Source organism: Siniperca chuatsi, linkage group LG9, assembly GCF_020085105.1.
Source record: "Siniperca chuatsi isolate FFG_IHB_CAS linkage group LG9, ASM2008510v1, whole genome shotgun sequence".
Lineage (NCBI taxonomy): Eukaryota > Metazoa > Chordata > Actinopteri > Centrarchiformes > Sinipercidae > Siniperca > Siniperca chuatsi.
Window position 1 is genome coordinate 3,094,621 of NC_058050.1, and position 12,481 is coordinate 3,107,101.

General features: G+C 41.1%; 1 protein-coding gene and 1 long non-coding RNA gene across 3 annotated transcripts in view; one reads left to right on the forward strand and one right to left on the reverse strand.

Moving 5' to 3' along the window:
• Nucleotides 1-12,481, reverse strand: part of bbs9 (Bardet-Biedl syndrome 9) — a 176,697-nt gene that overhangs the window by 55,895 nt on the left and 108,321 nt on the right. For both annotated transcript variants that reach the window (XM_044209474.1, XM_044209476.1), the window contains one exon: nt 4,717-4,827. In XM_044209474.1, coding sequence (XP_044065409.1) covers nt 4,717-4,827 — 111 coding nt within the window. The remainder of the gene's footprint in view (nt 1-4,716; nt 4,828-12,481) is intronic.
• Nucleotides 630-4,872, forward strand: LOC122882279. The gene is made up of 4 exons (XR_006379322.1): nt 630-825; nt 2,402-2,534; nt 2,838-2,885; nt 4,735-4,872. It is a non-coding gene; the product is annotated as an uncharacterized LOC122882279 (long non-coding RNA).

Sequence of the window (12,481 nt, forward strand, 5' to 3'; positions counted from 1 at the left end):
GAGTTCAATGCGCAATCAAATACCTGCAAATGCACATTCCCGGTAGATTACTTTGTAACGTGAACGCAGTATTTCTTCTGTGTACCTCACGAACGGTGTGATGAAAGATAAAATAGTTGCTGCTGTGATAACTGTCCAGAGCTGTATAATCTTGTCTGTGAGTATTACAAACCGCTGTGCAGTGTTTTGCCATCTTATAAGCCTTTAAATGCATTATTCTGTTGCTCCAACTGGACGTCTTAGATTGTATTTGATTATCTCACCAGTACCTTAAACAACACGCCCCCACCAACACACCCTCCTGCGTTAAAACAACCAATGTTTTTGGTCTGAATCCCTGCTTATGCAAGCTGCTTATGCATCATACCAGCATTCATCAAGCTGCTTATGCATCATACCGACATTTTTTTGTGAACAAACTGAAGCACGTTATAGTGATTTATGTGACGTGCTGTCCTACTGAGTCAAGCCGTTAAACTGGGAAACATCCTCCCAGCTGAAGTGTCCTTGAGCAATACCGACAAGCTCCAGAGGGAAAAGAGAATTTCACTGCAGGGTTGGATAAACACTCGCATTATTATTTGAAAAGGCTTTGCAAGTTACCGCTGTTGTTTTCTCTCGGTGTCATTCTGTCTGAGGAGGAGGAGGAGTGGTAGCTACAGGACAAGTCTGGACATGATGCTATCCCCTCCTTCCTCCTCTCGTTTTTAAGTGCAAACCACAGACTTGCTCTGGAGGTTTCCATGACAAACAATACTAATTAGGGATCATTTTCCTTTTGCTTTTTTTCATGTCATGATCATGTCTGGAGGGTGGAACTGAAAAGTAAGAGTGACATATGTGTGTGTATGTGTGTGTAAGACAGAAAGACAGAGAAGTAAATCTCCATTTTGATATTAAGCCCAGGATCATTCGATAGAAACATAATAAACCTCTTATAATAACACATTAAATGACAGTTATGTTGGATTTCTATGTAAAGTGACCAACTGATGCACCTTTCTTATATAGAGCTAACATTGTATTTGTAATGAGCTTAATGCTGCTACAAATGCAACATGTGTAGTCTTACTGAGATAAAACAGACTTTTTATCAGGTATTGGCCATGATGTGATCGATCCACATTAAATGACTCAACTCGCTACCAGGCTCTGTTGGTTAGCTGCGCTATTTTAGTGAGAGAAGACTGTGGGGATGAGATGTGAACCCTTCCAAAAATTACGATTTCTCACTAAAATACGTGCTGATTGAAGGATCAGATACACGCTGAAATAAACACACACTCATAACACTGTCAATTTACCATCTATCGTGTGTGTGTGATGGTATTTGAGGAGTTTTTTCGGCCATTACCAAAGTAAATACCCAGTTTGGTGCTGGATAGATAAATGCACAGATGGTAAGAAAAGGGGTTTGTTGACAGCTGAGTTTATTTTGTTTATTTTTATGATTTCAACACTGATTTGTTGTTCACAATGTAACGTTAGCATAATCGGGGGAAAAATACCATATGTGCGCTCCTTTCGTGGCATCGCGCTGAAAAAATAGCACCCCGTCAGATCTCACAACAAGTTATAAACTATGCACGTTTGTAGTTAGCTGACACTATGCAGCAATATCTTGGCAAACTTTAAAACTAGGAAATATGAGTTTATTTTCTGCGTCGCATGTAGTTTTAAATGAGGAAATCCGCACAACGGCCAGTTCATTGTAGAAGGGGCAATACGGCCACATTCTGGGGCATCCACGGCACTGGACGTTTGGCCGTGGTATAATTCCTGCCTTGTATATATAATGATCCCACTGTCGCCCTCTCTGTGTCTCCCACACCTCCCCTTCTCATTAGTGGCGACGCCTGACTGGATTAACCACACGCGTGAACGCACACACACATGCACACACACTAACGAAAGTAGAGCCCATCAAAGCGAATCTGTCCGCCCCGCTTTAGGAAAGACAAACTGTCATAAAACACGGATTTGTCCTCAATGCAAACCAGAAGCCTTTTTCTGGCAGGAGACTGTGTGTGTGTGTGTGTGTGTGTGTGTGTGTGTGTGTGTGTGTGTGTGTGTGTGTGTGTGTGTGTGTGTGTGTGTGTGTGTGTGTGTGTGTGTGTGTGAGACAGGGCCAGGAGCCAGGAAACAATATGTGTTTGTTGAATGTGTGCGTAGGTCATTGAGATATTGTTGTAAGAAGTGTGTGTGTGTGTTTAGAGTGATCTGCTTATCGTATCTCAGATTAAACTAATCAACTTAGTAACTAAATGGGATAACAAAAACAAAACGGGGCAGAATGAGGTGTCAATCTACTTGATCAGGTTGATTAGGAAAATAAACAGAATAAGACAGTTCTGCTAAACGACCAGATAACTCCTCTTCTGATCTGCTATGTCTCTATCAGACAGATGGTAAGAAGGACAAACTAAGAGCAGAACCAGATGGATGAAAACATAAAGAGAAGAGAGTGAGAAGGAGAGACAGCAGACACTGAGTAGAGGATGAGAGCGTGGTCCAACTCCCCAAACAGAGAAACAGTGAGTGTAGACCTGGCAACAGTAGGCCAGCAACGCCAGAGACACTCACAGATCTTCTCTCACAACGCCGGAAGACATTGTCTAAAGCAATAACACTGTGATAATAAAAAGGATGTTATTCACTGTAATTATGGCTACGAAAGCTAAAGCTGTCAAATACAAAGCACAGAGGACAGCAGTGAGGAGTGTCTTAAAGGGCATTATGGATTTTTTTTTACAATGTTATCAACATGTGTATTGAAAGAATTATTCATCATGTATATAGGAACAAAAAAGTGAAAACCTCCCTTGTCGTTATTGCAGGTTTACCGTACATCTTGGAAGATAATGGAAGTAAATACAAACCCAACAGTAAGTAAACATCCACCTTTCCATTGCTTATCTGGTCTTAGTACAGTAGCAGCAGGCTAAACAAGGTAGCCCAGATGTCCTTTACTCTAGCCACATCCCTCAGCCTCCTGAGGGTAATCTATGTAATCTTTCCAGGGTTTTCTGGGTTTGCCCTGAAGTATCCTCACAGTTGGGCACACCCAGCATACCTCAACAGGAAAGTGCCCAGAAGGCATCTTGACCAGATGCCCAAACCACATCAACTTTCAGTGTAAAGTAGTGGTCGATATACTCTGAGATCCTACCAGATGTCTGAGCTCCTCACTCTGTCTCTGAGGGTGAGTTCCGGCACCCTGTGAAGGAGACCCATTTAATCCGTAATCTCATTCTTTTGGTCTCGATTCAGTAATGTGGGGACATTTTGAGATAACTTCTGTTATGAATTGCCGCTATATATTGAATTTAATTAAATAGTCAGAGCTCATGACTATATGTGAGGATTGGAATGTAGATGGACTGGTAAATGAGGAACAAAATAAAGGGGGCAATCTACTGGTTAGAGAGTACCATGGCCTCAGACTTTCATCCTAAGTGCTTCACACGTACACTGGAGGTCAAAGTCTGATGAAGCCAACAGAACAACATCATCAGCAAGAAGCCACCAAACTCTCCAACCCCTGGCTCCACCTATCTAAAGGCTCCACCTTTAGATTTTGTCCGTGAAAATCACAAACAAGTGAAAAGGCACAACCTTGATTAAGCCAAATACGACATGAACACACTCACTGTTTATAATAGACACTGTTGACCAATTGGCTCATAACATCAGCCCTGGCATCCCATATTACTGCAGTACCTCCCACAAGATATCACAAAGCACACAGTTTTCTCCGGGGCAACAAAACACATGTAGACTGGATGGGCAAACTCTCATGACGCCTCCAGTATTTTAGCAAGGGTAAAGAGCAGGCCCACTGTTTCATGACCAGGATGCTGCCATAGTTAAGGAAAGCTGCTGGAAGCAAAGCTCCCACAGGGTTCATCTTGGCATATTTCATGGGTAGGCTAAGGACTGTAATCTGGTGTCCCCTTTTAAAAAAAAAAAAAGGACTCACAACCTGGCAGTCCATAGACACTGTTCCCAACTACATTTTGAGTTTGTAATTTTGTTTCCACAGACATAAACCCATTTTGCCTGATCTTAGCGATTCAGTAATGTGGGGACATTTTGAGTTGGTACCATTTGCTGAGGGCAAGGCCAGCTAGGATTTGGCGATGCCCATCAAAGTGAGACTTCGCTCATATAGCAGAAGTCACAGCTAGAAAAACAGTGCAGGATAGTATTGTGGGAAAAACAATCAACAAAGCTAAACATTCAGAAACACTGTGAACATCCATGCTGCATCTGCAGAACCACATTTATTGTTTGATTTCATCTTTTGGCACCGATTAAAATCCAAACCATGCTGATTCTGCAGACCATGAGCCAACGGCAGTCAAAGTGGTATGTACAAATAACAGATGAGACAGAGCACTATGCCGTGAGGGAAAATAGGGGTGGATTACAACAGTGTGACAGACAGTGAACAGATATCAGTGTCAGGGCTCTGGTCGGGATTTAGTGGCAAGCTGGGAGCAATGCTGCGGATGTACTGCTGGAGTGATGCATTTTGACACGGGTCGGTTGGAAATGTGAAAAGGTGAAGCACAGCCACTGACGAGTCTGAGAGCTGGAGAGTATTCAGCTCCAAATAAAGACACAAAGAAGGGAAGGAGAAAACATGACAGTATAGTAGTACTCCTTAGTAAGGAGTACAAAGATGAGGAGTAATGGAGGAGTTTGTGCTTCTACCTTTCTTGACTTTCTTAGATGGCTGTTTCTTCTTGATGAACTTGGTCGCCTCCTGTGGAACTTCCAGCTCCTCCCCGTCACCAGCCACTTCTGCAATGGGCTCAACACCTCCTACGTAAGAGGTAGAGGGAATACATCAGCCAAATGATATATAAGCAACATTTGAATAAGTACTACTTTTTTTTTAGCAAATGCGTCACATTTATAGTTCCACAAATTTACACTCAGAGCTGCTCAGTATGACATCATTCATACAGTTGCCAGTAAGCAGCTTCATTAACGAGGAAGAGTTTAATTGCCTGGATACGGGCCATCTTAAGAGAGGCCAACATTTCTCATTCCCCACCCATGTTTTGCTAACAGTTCTGAGGTCTGAACTAGCAAGCTTGCAGTGCCAAAGACTTAAACTCCTTAGTAGTTTTTGTGAGTACCGTGAAGCCGAAATGACCTGAATCTGGAAGTGACTACTTCCTCTGTTTGTAGTCACGTCACATCAAATGTCAAATGTGTGATGCACTTTATTCTACTGTCAGACAGATTAAAGTATTACCACAATGAAAAATTAAAGTACATTTTCTGTCATTCTGAAATTCTTTGGTAAGCAGTCTCTACTAGTTCTGTAATTTTTATTTCAATAATTCTTTTGCTTGCTACCACTTTTATCATGATGATGATTTCCATGTCAATAACACTTATAAAACAACATACATGTGAGTGTATGTTTTATATATACAGTATATTTTTTATGTTCTATGTCTTAATGTTGTATTCTGCAAAGGTGTAGTCAAAGACAAATTTCCACTATGATGGACAATGAAGTTGTATTGTTGTATTGAAATCGTTTGTCACTAATACATAATGGACATTTGTTTTTCCTGAAAATACTTTATTTTATACGTTACTCCTGCATCAAGCCAATATCTTCATCAAGATTTCTGCATGTATCTTCTCATTCTGTGTGCGCATTCACACCAAAATATATGTACAGTTTGGATAAGAGTGTCATTAATATGTAAATTCATCGCAACTTTGAGAGAATATGTTAAAGTAAAACAACAGTGATATTTTTCCAATACATCTAAGTGTAGTTTAATAAATGTTTTAGAGGCGAGGAAATGCAGCATGAAATAATAGTGTTGAACATGTGGTTTGCAAAAGTGTGTGTGTGTGTGTAAACTTGCTTGTGTGAGGGTGTGACTGTGTGTGTGTGTGTGTGTGTGATGAAATCCCCGCTAGAATCCCATGGATCAGTCTGGATTTAGGGAAGTCCTGAGGCCGATGAATTGGACGCCTTGTCTCTCCTCCGTCCCACCTCTCTGTCTCCTCCTCATCCCCCTTTCCTCATTCCTCTTCTCCCTCTCTGTCTCCTCTTCATCCCCCTTTCCTCATTCCTCTCCTCCCCTGTCTCCTCTTCCTCTTTTTCTTCTCCTCCCTGTCTGTGTCTGCTCCTCATCCCCCTCTCCATCCTTTTCCTCTTGCTTCCTTTCCTTCTGCATGTCCTATTCCTCCCCTTTTCCTTTTCCTCTCCCCCTTTGTCTACTCCTCATGCCTCTTTATCTTCCCTTCATCAATTCAATTCAGTTGGGCTTTATTGGCATAGGAAACAGATGTTAACATTGCCAAAGCATGTGTGAAATAAAAACATAAAATTGCTATTAGAATATATACAGATAAGTAATATAATAATAATAATAATAATAATAATAATAATAATAATATATTGACTTGCAGCTAAAAATACAAATACAAGTAAGTGAAAACTACATAAATATTACAACTTTTTTTAAAAAATAAATGTATATGTGTGTGTGTGTGTGTGTGTAGGTCATTCACTGTCCCGCAGGTTGTGGCATGTTGATTATATATTGGGCAGCAGGATCTGCCCTGTCCCCTTCTCCTCGGCGTATTTTTAAAGTTGAGAGGTCATTCAGCTCTGTGAAATCTGAGATTACAGAGTTGAACTTGTTAAGGTAAATGTTTATTTTATTGAATGTTGTACATTGTAGGAGGAAGTGCATCTCTGTCTCAACCTTACCTGTCGAACAGTGACCACATATTCTGTTTTCTTTTGGTTGCCAGGATTTTTTGTGTCTTCCTTTTTCGATTGCCAGTTTGTGGTCACTGAGCCTGTACTTGGTTAGGTTCTGTCTCTGCTTTCTATCTTTTCATCCTTCTCATATTTTTTCTGTCTTGCTTCCTTTTTACTTATCTTTCCCACATTTTATTCAATCCATCTTTCCTTCCTCCCCTCCTACTTTCATCCGTCCCTTTCTTCTAATTTCCTCTCCTCCCCGAGGATTGTGTCCAGTTTCATGGTACTTTCATTGAACATGCACTAAACACATCGCGCCTTTGTTTTGTGTGTGTGTGTGTGTTCGTGTGTGTATGAGACAGAGTGTGCAAGTGTGTCTGCCATCATGTCTACCTTAAGGTGTCTGAGAATGTGTGTGTGTGTCTCCATCTCCCCCTCTTCGTCTACATCTGTGTGTGTGTGTGTGTGTGTGTGTGTGTGTGTGTGTGTGTGTGTGTGTGTGTGCACGCAGATTACCCTAAACCCTCTGTAATATTTATCCTGGCCTTTTCTAAAGCCAATCTTGTTCTCTTTGGTGAGAGCACAGCCTGTGGTTTCACACACACACTCACTCACTCACTCGCACACACACACAGTCACAGTTGTTTGAAATGGGATATGCCTCGCTCTTAATTGGGCAGGTGTTTTTCTAAGGCGAGTCGTTTTTTTTACGCTGTCTTACAATTTCATGGGGAATGTGTGGGTCGGTGTGTGTGTGTGTGCATGTGTGTTTTAACCTCAGTCTTACATCAACATCAGGTAAGGAAATAGCCCACCTCTGGAGCAACTTACTCCGAAACAAAATCACATCACATACACACACAGACCGTCTCTTACCGCTGACCTCTCACACATTCCTCCCTCTCCTTCTCTCTCTGTAAATAGTAGGTGTAGTACCGCCTGGTCAGAGCTGTGGTGTGTATCTGTGTTTCTCTCGGTCGTGGTCAGGTCTATATTTGTCGCACTGGTCGGGTTATCAGTTTTAGACAACCCTGAGGTTTAGACTCAATACTCTGCGCCGCATCTCACTTAAAAAAAAAGCCACTTCAACACCCAAGAAAAGCAACAGAAAAGAAGATGACAGTGTGATTATACAGTATGTAGTACTTGTAACAATAATGATAGCAATGGTAGTCACAGTTGTTAAATTTAAAGTAGAACCAGAAGCAGTTGTTGTTGCAATGGTATAGCAAAAAGTGCAAGTATGTGTTGTAAAATAGTAGGTCATATTTGTTGTAGTGTTACTAATTAAGTTGTAGAAACAGTAATCCAAATAAGGTAGAAGTTGTAATAGTGTTGATATGTTAGTAGCAGTAATAATAGCAGATGCAAGCTGTTAAAAAACAGTTTTGACAGTTTTTGCAGTAATGTAGAAGTGTACTCCAGGGCGTGGTCAGTACACAGTGACATCACTGTGCACACTTCTGACCACACCCAGTATTGGTATTAAGTTACTCTTTAAGCTGTCCCAATGGTCCTAAACTGCATCCAAATTCTCTCAAAACTGTTTAAAAATGACCTTAAAAAGTTGGGGAATATTTTGTGCCGTTACAGAAATTTCTACTTTGAGTTAGTTTAGGAGGTGTTGGTACAGTTTGGGGTAGTTTGGGAGGACTAGAGGCCATCTGCAGAAGTCTGGAGACAGTTTAGATAGTTTGTTTTGTTTGAACAGCTTGGTGCAGTTTTGATGCCGTGTAGATATAGCAGGGGACAGTCTGGGACAGTTGGTGTAACAGTTGAGACATTTTGGACATTTGTAGGCCAATTTGTATATAGATGGGGATGGTTTGGGTCAGTCTAAGACAATTTGAGGATAGTTTGAAGAAAGTTCAAGCCATTTTGTGACAGTTTGGGACATTGTGGGACAGTGTGGGACCGTTTGTGCCAGTCTGTGACAGTTTGGGGGCGATTCGGGCCTGTTTTGGAACAGTTCTGGACAGCTTGGTTGATGGGTGAAGCTGCTTCCAATAGACAGCTCTGTCTTGGTCTGCAGTGTGGAGGCACCAGCGCATTCCTGCTTTATTCTGGGCTGCGGTTTGAAGATGGGGGTGACACTGTGCTGCTGTGGTTACCAGCAATTTGGCTGTGGGCTTTATGCTATTTCAATCCCCCCTCAACATACACATCTTTGTCTGCACACATAACATACACATACGTACAGTATGTCAGACCCACAGATTTGCACACACACTCTCAACATGCTTTTGAAAACACATCAAATAGCAGGAAGTGTGATTCCTTTAAAAACTGGTGTGTATGAATCAGACACCTGATCGCTTCTGTCTAGCTTTCACAGTCTCACTCAACCTGCAAACTATGTTTCAGTAGTACAAAGGCACACACACACACACACATGCACACACTCTATAGAAGTTGTGTGTATGTCGAACAGTGTAAAAAGAGATCTTTGCCATTTCAGTGACTAAAAAGTACAAAAAATGAGCCCTCGCCTCAAAATAAAAATGATTTCTTTTAGTTTGTACAGAACCATTCTGGGCTGAAAAACAACAACCCTCAAACATTTTTGATTTATTGAACGATGAACTTCAGGTACTGATTGATTCTATCCAAAATAGAGCTCTGCTGTTTTATATATAGCATTCTGGAGGAGAACTCTTCAATTTGGAAACACCACAGAGACAGAACAAAGACAGCTGGTCAGGATTACACACAAGGCATGACCTACACTTACACATACTACATGTATTTTCCTTTGCTCTGTGTCCTCTGATATTACACATACACACACATAAATACATGTGTGCAGACACACTCATGCACACAAACACAGCCCATCTTCTCCCCTCTCTTTAGGTCTAAAATAGATGCAGGCCCCAAACCACAGCTACCAATGGAACACTGTGAAAATAACTGCAACACACACATGCATTGCAGGGGTGTGTGGATAGGAAGATGTATGTGTGTGTGTGTGTGTAGTCTGTGTCTGCTTGGTTTCAATTAGACTGTGAACATTAGTAGAAGAAGAGAAGAGAGTAGAAAGAACTGAGATATGAGAATGCATTACATTCAGAAATTACAGCAGGTCTCAGAACATTAGAAAAGAGCTGCACACATGACACAACACTGAAAAGAGAAGGAGCAACAACCACAGAAGAGAATGTCAGAAAAAGAGAAACAACAGGCCAGAAATGGATCAAATACAAAAAACACTATTACAAGATTAATTGCAGGTTAAAACAGAGGGGAAAACAGCAGAAAAAAAGCAGACCACAGTAGAGCAGAGACCAAAAAGTGTAACCAAAAGCGTTGCTCACTGTAGCAAAATAACATATTTAAGAGATAATGTGTGTATATGTGAGTGTGTACAGTATGTGTGTGGGTAGAAGAAGACTTTAATGTACAAACCTCCCTGGTTGAGGTCAGTTCAAAGCTATGCTGACAGCATGCTGACTAATGAACCATGTGATAAACACTCCTGATTTCACCAGGTGTGTGTGAGTGTGTGTGTGTGTGTGAGTGTACAGAGTGCAGCTGCTGAAGCCAGTTGGCCTGAATGATGTCATCAGGGTGAGACAGAGAGTCAGGTGATGGAGAGAGAGCGATACAACAGGGGGAGAGAAAATCTACATGTAACCTGGATTAAATGACCTATTACCAATAACATTGATAATAACAGCTGCAACATATTTATATATGTTAATATTCTAACATCTTAATTTATTGATATAGAGTAATAATCCTTTGGCTCAATTAAAAGAAAAAACTTTGCAGTAAACCGTTATTAAAAACAGCAACTGGTGATACAATATATTTAGCATTTCTGGCTCCATCTGCTTTATTTGTGTGTTTCTTCTGCCTGTAGATAACTAGTCAAACACAGATGATGTAATGCCCGTCAGTAGCAACTGTGTAAAAGGTCTTGGTGTCAGTCAGTCCGAATCAGAGAGCTAGGCATTCTTCCCAGAGCCACCATTTTGTACTGACCATCAACAAACATCAGATTAGAGGCACAAAAACCAATAGTAGCTGGAAATAGACCATAAAGATCTACAGCAAATGAGCAGCGGTCTACCATTTTAAAGTGCCACGTTTTGTTGACCCATCCATCCACCTCCTCCCTCTGCTGACTTTGTCGCTCTATAAAGTCACCTGACTTCCTCCTTTCTCCCGTCATAATTATTGAATGTAAATACATATGTGTCATTTTGGGCCATTTGCTGAAACGACTGACTCTGTTGTTTTTCTTGGGTCATCAGCACAGCGCACAAGTTAAGAAGTAGAAAAGAATTGTGCTAGCCTGACATGATAACTCTTTAACATCAACACAATGAAGGAAAAAGTGAAGGCAAACTTTACTATATTCTGTTATGATCAAGGAGTTGATAAGCCATAAGCAGACAGCACACTAGCTAGTTGAAAAGTTGTCTGGTACAATGGAGCGTGCGTTGTTTGTGTTCCTCCCCACTTATAATACTGTGACGTGATTCGCTGAATTAAAAAGTGATTGACAACTGGTTCAGGTGGCATATTGGGGAAATTAGTTTTTGACTGACAGTAGATTGTAAGATTGATTGGCCAAATTAAAAAATGATTTACAGTTACTATGCCCTCTCAAAGTCTCCGGTCTGCAGAGATACAAACTTGGGTTTTCTTTCCTTTCGAACTTAAATTGCTCCGTACACCGATCTGCCCCTGCACAAAGAAAACCTGATCCTCTTCTCTCTCTCTACTTTTGGATGAAAGACAAAGGTGACGCCTCCATCTAACAAAGAGCGATAATGTCAGTTTCAGTCTGTATTTAGGAGTGGGTGTGTGTTGTTAGGATTTTATATTCAGAAAACTGTCACATAAACACATTAACACACAGAAACACACACACACTCCGTACCAATGAAACGGGGTTTGTTGTGTGGTATCCCTGTGTGTGTGTGTGTGTGTGTGTCTGTGGTCTTGGAGGAAAACGGTTGCCGCCGGTGTTGTTGGAAACATAAACAAATGTGTATGTTTACGGGTGGATGAAAAAGCAACTTCTGAGGCGGCTAACAAACGACTGTTTACTGCAGCGCTGTGTATGTGAGTGTGTGTGTGAGTGTGAATATTGGCAGCAGACCAAAGGGAAGAGGGAAGACCGCATGACAAGGAAACATAAACACAAACACATTCACTCTCTCTCCTCCCCACACACACACACACACACACACACACACACTTAATTCATTGATTCAGTTGTGTTCCACTGAATGCTGTGCAGAATTACTATAATCACTATAATGGCTTTTAAACAAGCCTGTAAAGTTTTGTAGACCTCCTCTCTTACACACACTTAACACTATTATTTCTCAAAGACAGAAAGTTTATCTAAAACTTGTTAAGTAGTATTATTAATTAAAAGGCCTGATTCCAGACCTCTGAATCGCCGCCCATTTCGACGATTTGCCTGTTGATGACTTTTTTTTGTCAGTTGGAGAAACAATCAACCAATCACAGCTTTGTAGGTGGAATTAAGAATGGGGACGTCATCCTCCTACATTGCTACCTAGCTACCTACAGTAGCTACACCCACGAAAAACAGTGATAAAAAAGCATGGAAGAAATCAACGCAGCTATACAGGAAGTTGACTTACAAAAATAACATATTTCTGTAATCGTGAGTTAACCGCTTTCACCAACTGCCAGTACAGCTTCCAGGTCGACTGGCAGGACATTATGAAATGCACATTGGATATGCAGAAA